The sequence below is a fragment of the Chelonoidis abingdonii genome, chromosome 1 (genome assembly GCF_003597395.2).
Source record: "Chelonoidis abingdonii isolate Lonesome George chromosome 1, CheloAbing_2.0, whole genome shotgun sequence".
Lineage (NCBI taxonomy): Eukaryota > Metazoa > Chordata > Testudines > Testudinidae > Chelonoidis > Chelonoidis abingdonii.
In genome coordinates this window covers 252,172,803-252,191,923 of record NC_133769.1, presented here as the reverse complement: position 1 = coordinate 252,191,923, position 19,121 = coordinate 252,172,803, and the positions used below count along the sequence as shown (strand labels likewise).

Here is a 19,121-nt window from a genome sequence, read left to right as displayed (position 1 = left end):
TAAGGGATGATACTTAAACTTAGAAGCAGCCAGATATCAAGCTTTCCAAGCAGCAAAAATTGTAACGGATTTCTCTTTATGAAAATGGTAGACGTCCGAGTTCAGGACTTATTCTCGTTGCAGTGGGGTTACAGTTCCTTCCCCCTGCACAGCCAGGCTGAGAAGCCTGGGGCGGGGGGGGGCATAGAATCATAGAAATGTAGGGCTGGAAGGGTCCTCAAGAACTGGATGTCATCAAGTCCAGTCAGGGTCATCCCTAGGAGGGTGCGGGGCCCGGGGTGGAAGTGATGGCTTCATCTCTTCCAGGACCGACCATGCCAGCCAATCGCACTGGCCTGCAGGGTCTACCAAAGCACGGGGCCTGGAGCAATCGCCCTGATTCACCCTACCCAAGAGATGGCTCTGAATCTAGTTCCCTGCACCTAGATCATCCCTGACAGGTGTTTGTCTAAACTATTCTTAAAAACCTCCAGTGATGGGGATTCCAAAACCTCTCTGGGAAGCCTATTCTAGCACTTAACTATCCATATAGTTAATAAGTTTCTCCTAATATGTAACCTAATATCTAACCTTGCTGCCAATCAAGCCCATTATTTCCTGCAGTGGACATGGTGATCAATTGTTCTCCATCTGCTCTGTAATAGCCCTTAACATATTTGAAGACTGTTATCAGGTCTCCCCCCAACATCAGGTCCCTTTTCTCAGACTCATGTCGAGGGGTTAGCTATCATGGTATTTAGCTCTAAATTGAGGATATATAATAAAACCTAAGGTTGGACAGATCAAAGCCTTTTGACTAAATAGGCAGCTGTATATTTTTTTCAAAGGATACTCTGGGCTTGTTGCCCACACATTGCAATATGGTCTTTAAAAGGTTGTTAATTCTGAAAAAAAATGTTCTGGGGAATGTAAACTGGCAAGGAGCTAAGGAAAAATAGACAGCTCGGGAGGACATTCTCTTTAATATATTACCTCTGACCAAAAGGGATAGAGGGAGGGCTAGCTTTCTATGTAAATGCAAAGCTTTCTGTGTGATAAAAGGCTTGAGATTAATTTTTACTATTTCTTTTATGTTCCTAGGAAAGAGGACTCACAAGTTCCTGATTTGCACCTGCTGCAAGGAAAAAAGTATTATCTAAAAGGGCATAATTATGCACCCCTTGGGAGACAGAACGCGCTTCCAACTCATGCCAATTAATTTTGTACCCTGCGAAGTTCCCAAACAATTCCATAATTTGTAATATGTTAGGGATGATCTGAAGGGGTTTGTGATGAATAAAAGCATATCATCCGCATGTAAGATTATTTTTGTCTCCTGGGATCCTGTTTTTATATCCTGTATCCCTTGATGTGCCCTTATTTGTATTGTCAGCAACCCTAAGGCCAAATCAAAGGCGGGTGGGGGTAGGCAGGGGACAGCCCTGTCTAGAATTATGGTGGAGATTGAAAGAATAGGAGATATAGTTATTGGTTATGACATGGGAGCTAAAATTGGACTACAAAAGTCTAATCCAGGAAATGAAAGAGGGATCAAATCCAAATTTGTGTAGAATGAGGACCAAATATCTCCAAATTACTCTACTGAAGGTTTTTTCCACATCCAGTAACACAACTGCCATTGGTTTCAAGGGGTTTTGATAGTAGGACAGCACAGCAATAACCTGACCAGTGTTGTCCAACTCATGTCTCTTTTGTATGAAATCCACCTGTATTATGTTCCTTTTTACTTTTTTTCTGATTGTCCAGCTAGGATTTTAGACAATATTTTAATTTTGGAGTTGATTAAGGATATTGGTTTATAGCTAGCACACTCCTGAGCATCTTTTCCAGACTTAAGAGTGACTGAGATAGGGTTTCATTCACTGAGAGGGACAGGGTTCCTCTAACAAAAGCTTCTGTATATAATTCGGTCAGTTTGGGAGCTAGGGTGTCTGAACTGGGCATAAAATTCAGCTGGAAAGCCATCTAGGCCCAGGACCATACCTGATTTCATGTTGCTTACAGAAACCATAATTTCAGAGGAATGTAATAAGAAATCATGCTAAATTTAGTGTTCTTCTGTTGTTGGGGGAGTTGCAGATGTTGGGTGTATTCCTCAAAGAACTGCTTGACGGGGCGGTCTTCCTCTAAATACAAGCACTGGTAGAATTTGAAGAATTGTTCATTAATACTTTAATGACCAGTGACACTCTGGTCCTGACTAGAGTGAACTGAATTGATTTTAGCTTTTAGTGATTTTATTGTAAGTCCACGTGCTAATCATTACCCAACTTTATTGCCAGATTCCCAGTACAAGCAAATTAGCCTGTGCTGAGGTTATTTTATTCATTCATATCTGACACTGGTCACTTCTTGGAGTTTAACCGAAGTGGGTGAATCAGCATAGTTGAGTTCTGCCTCCTTGAGCATTTCCATTAAACTCACCAGCTCAGCTTGTTTGGCTCTCTTTATGTGGGAGAAGTAGGATATCATCCTACCCCTTAAGTATGCCTTGGAAATGTTGCTCACTAGACCAAAGGGTGGTTGTTCGTCTCAAAGAAAAACATTCTTTTTCCCCACACACTTTTTAAATTGTGTGTTAAGTAGTAAAGAGGAGTTTTATCCTCATCTTCTGGTAGTCCCTTGTTTTTCAGGAGACAACAGCTTGCAATACCACAGGTGCATGATCACAGATCGTAATCAATTTTATTTCATTGTTAATAACAGAGCTCACCAAACCACCTATTACTAAAAGATAATTGGTTAGTATGTAGAAGGTGTGTGTGTGGGATGAGTAAAAGGTGCAGAGATTAAAAACTGTAGCCTTAGTATAGCAGATGTTGGCAGATTTTAAGGGGGGAGAGGTGTCAAGCAGGAGCTCCAAGCCTAGGTAGCTATCTTCCCTTGCTGGCTCCCGGAAATCCTAAAGTATTTTAAAAATCTTTTGTCGTTGAAGCCTGTTAACATTTAAAGAGCTAATCTGGAGAAACAGTGGACTCAGAAGCACAGGTGCCAACTTTTTTCTGCACTGGCGGGTGCTCTCACCCCTGGCTCCGCCCCAATTCCATTCCTGCCCCAAAGTCCCCTCCCTAACTCTGCCCCTCCCTGCCCCTATTGGACCCCTCCCCAAATCCCTGCCCCAGCTCCTCCCCAGAGCGTGCCGCGTTCCCCCTCTTCCCTCCTCCCTCCCAGGCTTGCCGTGCGAAACAGGAGCGAAACCGGGGCAGGGAGCTACCGGTGGATGCTGAGCACCCATCAATTTTTCCCTGTGGGTGCTCCAGCCCCGGAGCACCCACGGAGTTGATGCCTATGCTCAGAAGCACTTCCTTATAATGCTTGTCTTCACTGCAGAGTTAACTCGAGTTACCACTTGAGTGTTGCCCCTAACTTGAGTCTCATCCACACACACAAACACTTAACTCAAGCATGTTAGTGTTTTTAACTTGAAGTGTCTGGCACGTCAGAGGAGACAGGCAGCAGCATAAGTTAGCACAATTTGTCAGCTGTCAACACAATCACTCTGTGCTGCTCAGACAGTGAGGTCACTCTCACTCAAGCGAGGCTAATTTGAGAGGCGGTGACTCCACTGTAGCTAAATTAACTCTGCAGTGAAGACATAGTCACGGAGATTTCCTCACAGCACATCATCAGGGTTAAGGGTTTGGCTCTCTGTGGTCAAAGCCATGGAATCTGCTTCCAAACCTAGTGTTCCTGTGTTACAGTTCTGGCTCCTCGCACCCTATTTCCTCTCTGTCAGCCCAGCTCCATTACAGCTATGCGGCCAGGGATCCCCCCTGGCTGTGGCTAGTCCCTGAGGCCCTGGGGTAAGGAGATCTGTAGAAAAGTGAATATGTGCCTTTGGCAATATTAACTTTTCTGGGTAATTTCCACTGAGCCATAAGCATCTCTGTCCTACCTCCCTCCCTTCCCTGCTGCATGGACTCCAGACCTCACAATGCCCCCTCCACTCAGTCTGGGCATAGGGGTGGGGACAAGGTGCTAAGAAGGTGTCTTGAGCCTTCCTTCTGCGTGTAGGAGGGCTGTTCAATGAGCGAAGGACAGTTACATGGGTGGAGCCATGGGTGTATGATCTGGTTCATTGAAAAATGAAAATAATTGTTAAACAATCAGCCTGCTGTATGCAAGGTGTCTGCACTGTATTATATGGAAGGGTCTCTGTAGCATCTCCAAGGCACCAAAAAAACAAAACACCATGGCTGAGACTTTCAGAGCAGACTAGGGGATTTAGCTAGACAGGGCACTGAGGGTTGTGTGAGTAAAACCTCTAATTGGCTTCAAATATCTCAACCTTCAGAATTAGATTACTAAAGTCCATCTTTACATGCTGCTCTAAGACAAAACATATTTCCTAGGGACGCAGCATGACCTAGTGTATAGGGCATTGGACTGGGAATCAGGAGATGTGTGATTGCACAGTGCCCAACGCAATGGGGCTTTCATCTCAGTTGGGGTATTACACACTATTGTAATATAAATAATTAAAAATAATAAATGCACCTTTGAGGTTAATGACCAGATACTTCAGGGAAGGTCATATGAAAGAAAATTAGTGACTTATTAAAGTTTTGAATTAAGAGTATGTGAGGCAACATAGACCTAGTGAAACTTCCAAACTTTAGTGAAGGTTAAGTGAAAAGGAAACATGGAGAACTGTTAGACTGACTGTTCCTAGCATAAATGTGTCTGACATTACACAAACAATTACATATTCTGATCAGATACAGCCTGCACGAAATAAGCTGAAGGGGAACTCATATTAATGTAGTGGAAACATGAGTTCAGAGTACATTCAGTGAATATTTCCCAGAAAGAGTCAAAACAAGTTGCTAAAAACTTAGGTCAGAAATGGCATCAAACAACTAAAAAAATGAGAGATCTTTACTAAAGGAAGAACATCCTGTACCAAGTCCCCATGCGTAAAAACATGTTCACTGCTGTGAAATGCTACAAGGAAAAACATTCTTGCATGCATTCATGAGGAATTATCTTTGCTAATTAAGCTTCATTTTTTCTTCTTCCTTCCCAGTGTACTTGGCTAACTGTTTTTCTGTTCATAGCTTCATTACTTTTTCCTTCAAGAACAACTTTCAAAGGCAGATTCTGGGGCCAGTGGAAGAGTACCACAATGCAAGTCTTTGGAATCTCTCTCCCCTCCCGCTCCTCACACCCCTCTATCCTGGACATTTTGTCCAGGAGTGCTGACGTCACACCCTGCTGAGGTGCCAACGTGTGGTTGGCAGAAAAAGGGAAATTGGCTGGAAAACTGATATTTATTTAACGGAAAAAAGAATAATTAATCACTAGACCAGCAGGTTTCAACCCCATGGTGAGCTACAGAGCAATCTGAGTGGGTCACTGAAGCTGTTATGTTTCCCTTACATTCCTGCTCTTGCAGGGCTGAGGGAACAGCACCAACCAAACAGCATGGCCTACCGTTTCATAGCCCTGGTCCACACTATGACTTTAGGTTGAATTTAGCAGCGTTACCTCAGTTTAAGCCTGGACCCCTCCACATGATGAAGCCCTTTTTTTTCGACTTAAAGGGCTCTTTAAATTGATTTCTTTACTCCACCTCTGACAAGGGGATTAGCGCTGAAATTGGCCTTGCCGGGTCTAATTTGGGATAGTGTGGATGCAATTTGAGGGTATTGGACTCCGGGAGCTATCCCAGAGTGCTCCATTGTGACTGCTCTGGACAGCACTCTCAACTCAGATGTACTAGCCAGGTAGACAGGAAAAGGCCCGCGAACTTTTGAATTTCATTTCCTGTTTGGCCAGCATGTTTGCAGAGCTCATGCAGAGCTCATCAGCATGATGGGCACATTGCCAGGGCACATTGCCAGCCCATACTTTGTGAGAAGTCTATGACCATGTCTCTTTCATCACCGTGCTGCTGTCGCCTCATCACCTTGTTTTGCGTGAAACAATTGTCTGCCATTGCTCTGATGGAGGGAGGGGCGACTGACGACATGGCTTACAGGGAATTTCAACAAAAGGGGTGGCTTTGCATCAAGGAGAAACACAAACTGTCACACAGAATGGTCCCCTCAAGGATTGAACTCAAAACCCTGGGTTTAGCAGGCCGTTGATTTCACAAAACAAATCGGGTCAATTTCTTGTTTTGATCCATCTATATTTTACATCTTAGGCTGGCAGCACACAGTGCAGTCCGACTGCAAGCCATTGTTATCTCCTGGGTGCTCGGCAAAAGATAGTGCAGTACGACTGCTAGCCATCATCATCTCCTGGGTGCTTGGCAGAAGATGGGAATGACCTGACTGAGTCACTCCCATGTCTGTCCAGATGCCCCTGACTGATCTCACCAAGGTCAGCTAAAAGAGCACCCAGGAATATGACGATGATGGCTACCAATCGTAATGCACCATCTGCTGCCAAAAGGCAATGAGCTGCTGCTGTGTACCAATGCGGTCCCACATTTGCCAGCACCCAGGAGACGTATGGTGATGGTGAGCTGAGTGGGCTCCATGCTTGCCGTGGTATGGCGTCTGCTCAAGTAACCCAGGAAAAAAGGCGTGAAATGATTGTCTGCCATTGCTTTCATGGAGAGAGGGAGAGGGCGGCCTGATGACATATACCCAGAACCACCTGCGACACTGTTTTTGCCCCATCAGGCATTGGGATCTCAACCCAGAATCCTAATGGGCAGCAGAGACTGCAGGAACTGTGGGATAGCAACTCACAGCTATCCACAGTGCAACGCTCCAGAAGTCGACGCTAGCCTTGGTACTGTGGATGCAGTCCTCCAACTTAATGCACTTAGGGCATTTTGTGTGGGGACACACACTATTGACTGTATAAAAACGATTTCTAAAAAAATGATTTCTATAAATTCGACCTAATTTCGTAGTGTAGACTTACCCACAGATTCACAGATTCCAAGACCAGAAGGGACCATTGTGATCATCTAGTCTGACCTGTGTAACACAGTCCACAGAACTTCCCCCCAAATAATTCCTAGAGCAGAACTTTTAGATAAACATCCAATCTTGATTTAAAAATTGCCAGTGATGAAGAATCCACAATGACCCTTGAAATTGTTCCAATGGTCAATTACCCTAATTGTTAAAAATTTATACCTTATTTCCAGTCTGAATTTGTCTAGCTTCAGCTTCCAGCCATTGGATCGTGTTATACCTTTGTGTGACACACCGACGACACAATTTATCAAATATTTGTTTCCTGTGTAGGTACCTATAAACTGTGTTCAAATCACTTCCTAACCTTCTCTTTGTTAAGCTAAACAGCTTTAGCTCCTTGAGTCTTTCATTATAAGGCATGTTTTCTAATTCTTTAATCATTCCTGTGGCTCTTCTCTGAACCCTCTCCGATTTATCAACATCCTTCTTTAATTATGTCACCAGAACTGGACACAGTATTCCAGCAGCAGTAGCACCAGTGCCAAATACAGAGTTATAATAAACTCTCTACTCCTACTCGAGATTCCCCTATGCAGGCATTGAAGGATCACATTAGCCCTTTTGGCCACAAAGTTGCACTGGGAGCTCATGTTCAGCTGATTATCCAGCATAATTTCTTTCAGATTCACTGCTTCCTAGGATAGAATCCCCCATCCTGTGAGTATGGCCTACATTGTTTGTTCCTAATATACTCATTTATATTTAGCCCCATTAAAACATATTTGCTTGCGCCCAGTTTACCAAGCAATCCAGATCACTTTGAATCAGTGTCCTATCCTCTTCATTATTTACCATTTTCCCAATTTTTTTATTCTTTGCAAACTTTATCAGTGATGATTTTATGTTTTCTTCCAAGTCACTGACCCATGTTGACTCGCATTAATTATTCTATTCTCCTTTAATTCTTTATTAATAGAGTCCCATATCAGTCACTCCATTATTTTGCCTGAGATCAATGTCATACTGACAGGCCTTGGTCATCCTGTTTGCCCCTTTTAAATATGGGCACAACATTAGTTTTATTCAAGTCTTCTGGAACTTTCCCGTGCTCCAAGCCATATTGAAAATCAACATTAATGGTCTAGCGAGCTAATCAGCCAGCTCTTTTAGAACTCTTGGATGCAAGTTATCTGGACTTATTTAAAAATGTTTCATTGTCGCAGCTGCTGTTTAACATCCTTCTGAGATACTAATGGAATGGAAAGAGTGTTATCACCATCATATGACACTACATCGCCTATTTTCTTCCCAAATACAGAACAGAAATATGTATTGAACACTTCTGCCTTTTCTGTATTACTATTGATAATTCTACCATTTCCATCTGGTAATCACATACAGCTCCCTCTGTACCAGGGAAGTAACAGCTTGGTAGCCTGCCAAGGAACAGAAAAGAATTTTGCCAAGCACTAGAGCCTGAATCTTGGGAGCACCACTCCTGCCTGACTGAGCCCTCTCCCACAGAGCACAGCAGGAAATCCAGCACATTTTTGTTAACACCAAAAACTCAATGGCACTGAAGTTGCTGTGTCTTCCAACAACTCAGTGGCCAACCAAAATCAAGGAGAGAATGCTGCAGTTCTCCCCTTGACACAAATGTCGGTGAATGAGAACAGACACTGGAAGGATTTTAAGCAGCCAAAACTTTATTAAACTTGGCACGGGGGGGGGGGGGGAAGGGGAGGGGAAGCTACCCACCTGTCACCTATGCTCTCACATATCAAGCATTTTAAGTGGTTCCAGTGCGGAGGCTACAGGGCTCCTACCATACAACCCATAACTTGGGGTAGACTCTCCTCAGCCTACTCCTGTGTCTCAGCTTCCTCTTCTGAATCCTTTCGCATACACACAAGCCCACATCCTTGTGATGGGGATATAAAGTACTAAAAGGGGAACCTTGGTTCACAAACACCACAGCACCCCTATCCCATCAGCAAACTCCCAGGTCTTTTACTTCTGGGAACTGGCCCATTTAGCTTTTTAACCACCCTAGAAACCTATGACGAATTAACAACCCTATCAAGTATTACCAGTACCCCGGGGGGAAGGGGGTGTCTGTAATTACTAAATTCTATACCTATTTAACCTAACTGTGCCTTCAGGAAGCTGTGAGGAAGGCAAAAAGCCCATCAGGCCTCTATTAATTTGGTCCCAATGGAACTAAGAAATTCCCTGGTGATTCCCTAAAACAGGGAATCAGTCAGAATCACAGCATCTGCTAAACACAGCTCCAAACTCGCAGTTAAGGGGAGGCGAGCAGGGCTGCTGAAACAAGAAAAACAGACTCCTAAGGACCCAGACTAAGGTTTAAATCTGTTAAAGGGAAAAGCAAGAGATCAATCATCTTCCCACCTCCTCCAGCTGATCAATAGGTCAACAGATTCTCTGGAGGAGATAGGGCCATTCCTATTTTCTCCAACCTGTGCTCTCCTGCTTCCCAATCACCACTGATCCCATAGTTTGAAGTAGGTGTGTGGCATTTTCCCGATCCCACATCTCTGCTATATGGAAAAAAAAGAAAGATTCTGAGAGATGAAATCTCACCATGTGGAGACAGAGAGAGGCAAAACTCCACCTATCAATCAGAAGGGTCTGAGACAAATGAGAGAATGAAAGGGAGAAGAATGGAGGGAGAGATTTAGAAAAAGGGGCTATGAAAGGCGAAGGGGAAAGTTCTAGAGTTTTTTAATGCTGGAATCTGCCTGGATTTAAATTTTAGCTAGGTCAGAAGGAAAAGAAAGAGGAAGAACAAAAATGAATTAAAACACAAAACAATACCTGCCAACATATGAAAGCTATACATTGGTGCATTTGAGGTCTGAATCAATGCCAATGGACATCTATGGAGATACCCCCATTGACTTTAATGGACATCAAATCAGGCCCCTAGAGAGAACCTTTTAATACACTAAACTAGAGGAGAATTTTCCAGGGACAGACTTTTAAAAAGTTGTTTTTCTAAACAATAGCAACTGCCCCTTATTAAAGAGCTATGTCTGTGCATTGATATATGGTGTCATGGTAGGAAAATCGAGGGCAGTTTTAGGATCATGAATGGAGAAAAGTTGAGAATCTTGGTAGACCAATTGATCAAAAACTCTCTAAGTAAGAAATGTATCCTTACGGGTCATCACTGGAAATCAAGCTTCTGTTCTAGAAAGCTACACAGCTCAGTTTGTGTGTATGTCATTCTGCTAAATTTCATGTCATTCAGCACAGTAAAGAAAATAAACATAGAAAACAGAAAGGCAGTTTTATGTTTTTATATGAATAAACCCACAAATCACATGTAACTAAGTAAGAAATACATTTTATCATGCTGTATGTGCATTTCTGTTTTAGTCATATGGATCAAGACCAGAAAGTTAAAAGGGGCAGGAAAGCTTTTCATAATGTGGTGTGTGGCTTTTGGAAAGCATAATGAGGAATTTTTGCAGAGGATGACCCATTTGGAACAATAACAGCAACTTCTGAAATACTATTCTTTGGAATTCAGACAAAATATCCAAGGCAACTCTGCAGGGCAGGGGAAGAAGAAGTAATAAAGAAGTGTTTCTTTTCTGTCTCTGAATAGCTGTATAGCAACCTATTTGTTAAAACACATTACATACAAATTATTCTTCATCCTTTGAAAAATTCTCTCCTCAGTCCGAATATATTGTATTAAGGTTTTTGCTGAATTTAATTCTGCCCTTCTTATTCTATAAGTACAGGGTACTGGGGACGGAATGCAAAACTGAACAGTTTGGGATTCATAGATCTGCTCCTTTGAGGTACTCAGTGACCCCAACCACCACTGAAGTCAATGGGAGTTGAGCCTGCTTGGCACCTCAAAGGATCCAGTCTAAATGCTTTAGTGGCCACAATGGCACAAGGAGCAAATCTAACAATATGGCTGGGATTTCGTGGGAGCCTACAATATCATACGCTTTGTCATGAAGTACTACAACATTTAACAATTCCCTGGAGAGGTGGTGAAGGGGAAGGTTCAGTAGTTTTTTTCAGCAATGGAGCCTGCCAGGAGTCAAATTTTCAGAGGTGAAAGTGAGCTTAGGGATCTTAATTTTATCCATTGTTAGTGTTAGTCAATGTAATCAAACTGTTTCCAAGCCTTTCACCACCGGATAAAGGTAGCAGATACCCAGAACAGGATAACTGGGGTCACAATCTAGAAGTGAAGTGCATTGACAGGGAGAGTTTACACAGCTACTGACTTTACAAATATACCTCTGGCAGTTACTAATCAGTTGCAAACTTCCATGTGAACTAAAATTTACCCGATAACATTAGAAATAACCCTTTCAGTTAAAATCTGTCTGTTCTACATAACCACATATATTTTTGCACAAATAAAATGTTTAGTAACATTCATTCACACAAAAGTCAAGGCTTACCATTGCTGTAAGACCGAAAATTTCCTACAAATTTTATGTATTCATATGTTGGAAATTCCTTCGGGTTCAAACTTCCTCTCAGAAGATGACAGTAAAACTCTAAATCATTGTCAGCTGCATTGTTAGAAAAAGCAGAAGTAAATAAATAGGCTATTTAAACTAAACACGAGTGGAAAATTTGTTCCCAATCCTGCAACTCGCTCAGAGCCCCACTGAGCGCAGTCCACCAGCACGCTAATTGCAGGACTGAAGCCTCTGTGAAAAGAACCCTAAATAAATCCAGAATGTTCAACACTCCATCAGATTTTTTTCTCATTGCTGATTTGCAGAATTAGGGCCTGACTTTCCAGTCCATTATGCCAATTTTATTAAAGGAATTACACTGCCATAAACCTGGTATAATGGAGTGCAGAATCAGGCCCTTAATTTAAAACGATTATTTATTTAGGTTTTTCTTTCCATAATTCACAGATTTGTTGTATCTTCTGTTTGGGGGGAAAACTGTCAATTTCTTTTTAAATTAACAATGGAATAGCAGAGGGTTTTCTGTACAGTAGATTTTTAAAAAATTGTGTAGATTCTATTGTCATGTATTCCATATTTTTTGCCTCCCCCACTCTTAGAGCTAATTTAGATGAAGTATGTGAAAGGATTATTTATTTAAAAAAAATTAAATGATAAAATAAATTCTGAATAATTTACACATATTTCAAGCGTACTGTAAAACACAGGCGTGCATCACTAGAGTATCTATGGACAGAATATAACTGTACTAGGTTGAAACATCAATTAAGATGTGATTTGTTTCCACTGAACTTTTCTAAATTTCCATGGTCAAACCTGTTTTCCTTAGCTCTCCCCTAAGACAAGATATTTTATAATTAACATAACTCCAAGCAGTCTTGCTTTAGTAAATAAATGCAATGAATCTAGTTTGAAATTGAACAGAAGCATCATTCCTGGTGGCAACATTTGTTCCAAAATGAATGAAAATATATCTAAAGATGCAAAATATTCATACTGACATATATCACACAGAGACTCCACCCTCACAAGAGAGAAATTTTCTCTCTCCCATGCTTTTTGTTTAGTGGGAATGATAAAACAAAACATACTCTTTAGGGAATCTGATGAAGCAGAATCTGCGAGAAGCATACGAGAAGATAATATTTTATAAACTTCTGAATGTTCCTGTTCTGGGAGGAAATTTAACAAATTCTGATCCATGATGTCACACTGCAAAGAAAAGAAAGAAAGTACAAATGATCAAAACAAAAAAAGAGTGGAATTCTCATTCTCCACCCACCTGCCATTTTCCGCAATTGGGACTGAATTTTATCTGTGAAACCAAACAGAGGGCCCAATTTTCATAAGCAGCTGTTTAAACTTTCCATGCCCATAGACACTTAAATACACAAAGTAACAGATCCAAAGCCCATGGAAGTCAGTGGGAATCTTTCTGTGGACTTCCATGGGCTGTTGTTCTGGTCTAAAACAGGTAAGTAGGTACACAAGTTAGGCAGACACTTCTTAAAATTGTGCTCTGTATCATCATCATCAGATATTATACTGAACAAAAGTAGTACACGTTGGGCCAAATCCATCTCTGATGTAACTCCATTGATACTTGTGAAGTTCCCCTAAGCTTGAGTTTTCTTCATTAGAATTAAATCTCTAAAAGTAATCCATTCCAAAGGAAGTCCCTGCTGCTCATATAGGGATAGACTGGGGAAGAGAGGGTGTAGTGAGCCTTCCCACTTGCAAAGCACAGCCACAATTGCAGTTTCTGAGCTTTGGGATGTGCAGTGACTGCCTCCTCTTACTGCCTGCAGGAGCACAAACCAGTAAAGGGAGGCAGGGAAAAGGTGGATCCATGGCTTTGCCCCTGCCTACGTCCCAGCTAGAGCTGGCCAAGCAAACAGTAGAAGAGTGCTACACCATCCACAGGGACAGTGCAGCACATGAACTCCCCTTCATAGGAGAGCTTTGGTAGGGATTGGGCATCTTCAGGGCTGGTGGGACTCTCTACTGCCACCAATAGGCCACTGGCTTAACTGCACAGTCTGGCCCACACTCTATTATGTCTACACAGCAAAGAAAAACTCACAGCTGTCCCACGCCAGCTGACTCAGGCTTGAGGGGCTCAGGCTGCAGGGCTGTTTCACTGCTGTGCAGATTTCAAGGCTCGGGCTGGAGGCCGGGATCTAGGTCCCTGCAGGGTGGGAGTGTCCCATCTTTTTTGTTTTGTGTTTACACAGTGCCTAGCACAATAAAGTCATAGAATCATAGAATATCAGGGTTGGAAGAGACCTCAGGAGGTCATTTAGTTCAGTCCCCTGCTCAAAGCAGGACCAATCCCCCAACGAAATCAAAATTAAAATCCATACCTAGAGCTCCTAGGAGCTACCACAATATAAATAATAATGATCCATTTCCATATTTGGGATTGGATTTCAGACAAGGTTATCATGCTAAATACTAGTAGGGCGAGGAAAGAATAACCAGCTTACAGTTTTAGATCCCAATTCAAGCAAGTATTTAAGTACTTGCCTAAATACGTCCCTATTGAAATAGGGTTTAAGTCTCACTGACTTACTTGCCCTTCCTGAGTAGGAATGTTTTCCTGAATTGGACCCCTAGTTTCCAGTAGGATTCAAGAGTAGAGGGGAAAGCAATGAAAAACGTTTCCTCCTACACTGAGACAAACATCTGAAAAACCTTGAAAGCTGAAGAAATTCTATGGAAATCATTGGACCCAACAGACCGTAGGACAGCAAGAGGCAATCTCTCTGCCCACAAATGATAGAAAGATTATTGAACTCCTGCACTGCAGAGGACTGACGAAAAATGAAGTAGGTGGTTTTAGCTTGAGCTACTTTGTTACTGTTGCATAGCAATATTCCTACGTTCACCACCAGCACTCCTTATAGCATGACATTTTTTCACCTAAGGAGAAAATAATTACTCACCGTATTATAGTTTAGTGGAATATGTTAGGTATATTTTGTTGGACGGAATATATTTAACATATTTGGCTGAATGGCAAAATGAGTGAAAAACATAATTAAAATTTTCCTAAGGAAAAAAAAAAGCAAGTGCAATAGAAGTGCTTCCTGTTGCTTCTGGCTGTGTATTTATATAGAGCCTGAACTACTAAAAATGAGTGAGGATTAATACCTTAATTATCATACCATCTGTCCCAGTCCAGTATCTCCAGCAGGAGCTGAAAAAACCCCAGCTCTTCTTCTCTCTCCTCAAGCTAGACACAGCATAGCACAGGAATGTCTTTGGGACATGAGACACAGTAACCAATCCCTCGCAACACACAGCCACATAGAGCAGCAGCTCCACCACTACCACCGCCCTGGGAAATCCTTAAAAGGCCTGCTTTCCTTTGGAAGGCACCAGACCAGCAGCAGACCTTCACAGCCCAACAGCCTGGTGACATCAGACAACCAGTTCAGGATCTGATCCTATTCCACTGAAGTCAACAGGAGTTTTGTCCTTTATTTCAATGGAGTAGAACCAGACCTTCAGTGCACATCTCAGAAGGCCATCATCACCAGCAGCGCTATTCCCCATCAACTATAAGTAAGGCTGTGATTCTGTCACAGATGTTGCAGAAGTCACGGATTCCATGACTTTCCATGACCTCCTTGTCTTCCACAGCTACAGCAGCCGGTGAGGCTGGCCTGAGCAGCATCAGTCCTGGAGGTAGCTCTAGGGACTGTCCAAGCAGCAGCAGTCCCAGGGACGGCTGGAGCAGCAGCCCTGGAGGCTGTTGGTAGAGAAGTCCCCAGGGGCCTCGGAGCAGGCACCTCCCAGAGCAGGTGCCTCCAAGAGCAGTGGCACCTCAGGGCCTCCCTCAAGAGCAGCAGGGCTCCAGAAAAGGATTTAGTCATGGGTATTTCTCATTATTTTTTGTTTATTGCCCATGACCTGTCCATGACTTTTACTAAAAATACTTGTGACTAAATCTTAACCTTGACTAGAAACCAATTTTATATTTTTCCTAGAAAGCAAAGATGGAAAAGAAGTTAGGTAATATTGTTCCTCTCCACACCAGAATATCCTTCAGAGCCCTGTCTTGTCTAGTTTTAAATGCTTCACAGCAACAGAGAACTGAAGTGTATAAATCATACTTAAAAAAACCAAAGATCACTGGTTGGATATTTTAACAAATTATATTTTTTTAATTTTGATGGGAAAAAAGTCACATTTTCATCTCCCTCCCTGCTTAACCAATGCTAGAAATAAATTGGGGGCCGAATCCTGCCCCCAGAGTGAATATTCATAGAAATCAATGGGACTACTACTCACAAGAATAAGCACTACATGCAGGTTTTGGTGTTTACAGGATTGACCCATAATTTGTATCTGCAAAAGACTGTGCAAGAATTACTCACAGGTGAATGTCCAAGTAGAGGTGTAATACTGTCAGAAACATATACAATGGTTCCATCTGTGGTAACTGCTATAATGAAGCCATCTAAAGCCTAAGAGAAATGCACAAGTGGAGAGTTCTTTAACAGTAGTATGGGCTTTTATCAGTAATTCTCATTGTACATTGATCAAAACCTTTTACCACCCCACCACATTATTAGTAGGTTGTAGGAACATTATTTCACGTTGCACAACAGTAATTCTCTGATTGCACGGTCTTATCTCACTTATACAGTGTTCTTTGTAGTTCAGCAACATATACTAGCTGAAACAACAAAAGGCTTACAAGAATATTTCAAATATCAGTTTTTAAATTAATAATAATGCAAAATGGCTAAGCCTGGATCCTTGGAAGTTATTAAAAAAAGTTAGCTCTGTGCAAATATCAAAGCTTCATGAAGGGATGCAGTGCTATCTCAAATATTAATTACCCACAAAATTAATCTGTTTATATTAATGTAACATTGTATATTACTATGCTTTCATGTAAATAAAAGCAAGAGAAATGATCAAATAAGCTTTAGCTTCAGGTTTAACTGACTGACTTATTTTAAAGATCATGGTATTAGATTATTCATTAGTGGTACACTTCACCTTTGTGCAGAGAGCCAATATAGCACTTGAGCATTACTTAAATCCCACACAGCAGCAGATTCTCCAGCCCTGGGATTTAAGTGGGGGCACCAGCCTTGTACCAGCCCTCTGCATCGGAGAAAATATCACCCTAAAATATTTTATCATGTAAAAATATTTTGCTCCTAGCCATATCTGAAATCAACAGCCTACTCCGCCTCAAGCTAAACCTTCTAAGTATATCTAAAGCAAGGCCTCACCTACTACTCCAACAAGGAGAAGCAAACAAATAAGAAGCACTTAGAATATTTGGTCAAGTACAGTATTAAATTCGTAGCTCCGGTCCTGCTCCCACTGAAGTTGATGAGCCAATAGCAAAACTTCCATTGACTTTAGTGGGAGCAGGTCTGGATCCATAAATCAATCAATCTAAATTCTGATACTGGTGCCAATCACCTAGGGAGGTGGTGGAATCTCCATCCTTAGAGGTTTATAAGGCCCGGCTTGACAAAGCCCTGTCTGGGATGATTTATTTGATGTTGGTCCTGCTTTGAGCAGTGGGTTGGACTAGATGACCTCCTGAGGTCTCTTCCAATCCTAATCTTCTATGATTCTATGATCATTATTGGAGCAACACAAATGTTATAAACATTAACTAATTAGAATAAGGCTCATACATATGCTATTGGAGAGATCTGTTCACTGTGCAGGTGTATTGCAAAAAGCCAGATTACTGTGACATTGAGGTCATAGGTTAAATGCAAGATCTTATTGCAAATCTAGGGAATATTACCTTTTAATGATGTTATACTGCATGACCTCCAAATCATGACAGTCTAAGGCCACATCTAGACTATGCGCCGTATCGGTGCGTTAAAATCGATTGCTCGGGGATCGATATATCGTCTAATCTAGACGGGATATATCGATCCCTGAGCACGCTTATATCGATTCCGGAACTCCACCAACCCCAACGGAGTTCTGGAATCGACATGGCGAGCTGCGGACATCGATCCCACGCGGTGAGGACGGGTGAGTAAATCGATTTTAGATATTCGACTTCAGCTACGTTATTCAAGTAGCTGAAACTGCGTATCTAAAATCGATTTTACCCCGTAGTGTGGACCAGCCCTAAGGGTAGATGCTCAGTACCTTTACGTCCCATTGACTCCAATGAGAACTCAGGGTGAACTGGCACCTCTCAGGAATTCACATATAATTCAAGACATTGTTAAAAACAATCAATATTTTTCAATAAATAAACTTATGTCTTGGTTGCCAGAAGTGCTCAGAAGCCATGCCTGCTTACCTCAATGAGATCTTCAGGTGCTCCAAACCTTTGACAATTAGGTCAATAATTTATACCTCAGTGGAAGACTATATTCACTAGCTCTTATAGTAAGTCTGGTTCTGCTAAATTTAGGTGCAGATAATATTTTTCTGTCATACATTTAAAATATTTTCTAAAAGCATTATAGCAATTAACCCAGGAAGGAGAACAGTGGCACTGCAGGGCAGCTGGGTTATGCCTGTTACTATGGTGAGGTGTTTTGTATTAAGTCTTTATTTAATATCTGATGCAAATCATACAAATTAATTCACATTATAATTCTGTGGGGAAATCAAATTAACATATGCATATATAATTTTATTTTATTTATTTGAAAATAGTCCATCTAACATTAATACGGTGTCTCTCTCATCAAAGGTTATTCAGCTGTAAAAATTACAATTGTACAGATATAAATTACTACTGTTCCCTTTTAAATCAATGACCAAATTCCCATGGTGATTAAACTTAGGCTTAGAATCTCCTGTGCCTACTGGCATGAGTCAACCCATTTTTCCCATCACTGTCTGACCAGAGCAAGGTGTCTGATTCCTTCATAGGATGTCTCCATGATGGCAGCATCCTTTTCAATCCTCCTGTGATAGGTCATTCTTTGTCCTCCATCCCTTCTCTTCCCTCCAGGTGGAATCCAGTCTAAGATGTACCTTGTGCTTCTGCCACAGGGTCACATGATAACATGGCAAAATTACTGTGGCAGTGTCTGTCTAATTATTGAGTCCACAGTCTGCTGAACCAGGGGCACCACACTTCCACATTGTTCACAGAATCTCTCCAATGAATTCCCAGGATTCTTCTTGAACAACATGGTGGAATCCACTCAGCTTCCTGTTCTGTGCTTCCACATCTGCCACATTTCTGAGGTGTGAACAGTAGTGTTGGAAGGACAATAGAATTGTACAGTCTCTTTGTTGTGTGCAAGATACATCTTCTTACTCTTCCAGCTGATTGAAAAACAGGAAAATGAACTTTTGGTTTTACTGTTTCGTGCCTTCATTTCTTTAGTGAGCTGGCCCTTGGCAGATATTGTACTTCCAAGATAGACTAAGTCATCAACTCTTTTGTACTCTTCTCCTTCAATTTCACATCTGCTAGTGTTGATAGCATGCTCTCCTATCTCCATAGTCTTGATCTTCCGTGTACTGTTTCAAAGTCTCACTTTATCAGCTTCTGCTTTCATGCTCTCAAGAGTGGTGCAGAATCAGGTCATTATCAAGACAGCAGCCATTTCACTTCAGTCAAATACACTTTGGTTTTTTTGTTTTGTTTTGTTTTGTTTTGTTTTTGAGCCATTGCTTGCAAAAAGCAAGGTTTTATATATGGACAAAGAATATTTTTAAACAGAGTCTTGTCCGAACATCAGTAAGTTAGGACTTGTTTGTGTGACCAAGCAGAGAGAGTGAGAGCTTAAGACTAATAGATATT

The 19,121-nt window shown here is 41.7% G+C and overlaps 1 protein-coding gene across 3 annotated transcripts in view; it reads right to left on the bottom strand.

Moving 5' to 3' along the window:
- The window catches only part of NPAS2 (neuronal PAS domain protein 2), a 157,566-nt gene that overhangs the window by 51,806 nt on the left and 86,639 nt on the right, over positions 1–19,121 (bottom strand). For all 3 annotated transcript variants that reach the window (XM_032793926.2, XM_032793927.2, XM_075061180.1), the window contains 3 exons: positions 15,739–15,828; positions 12,448–12,568; positions 11,333–11,446 (listed from right to left, as the gene is read on the bottom strand). In XM_032793926.2, the coding sequence (XP_032649817.1) occupies positions 11,333–11,446; positions 12,448–12,568; positions 15,739–15,828 (325 nt within the window). The remainder of the gene's footprint in view (positions 1–11,332; positions 11,447–12,447; positions 12,569–15,738; positions 15,829–19,121) is intronic.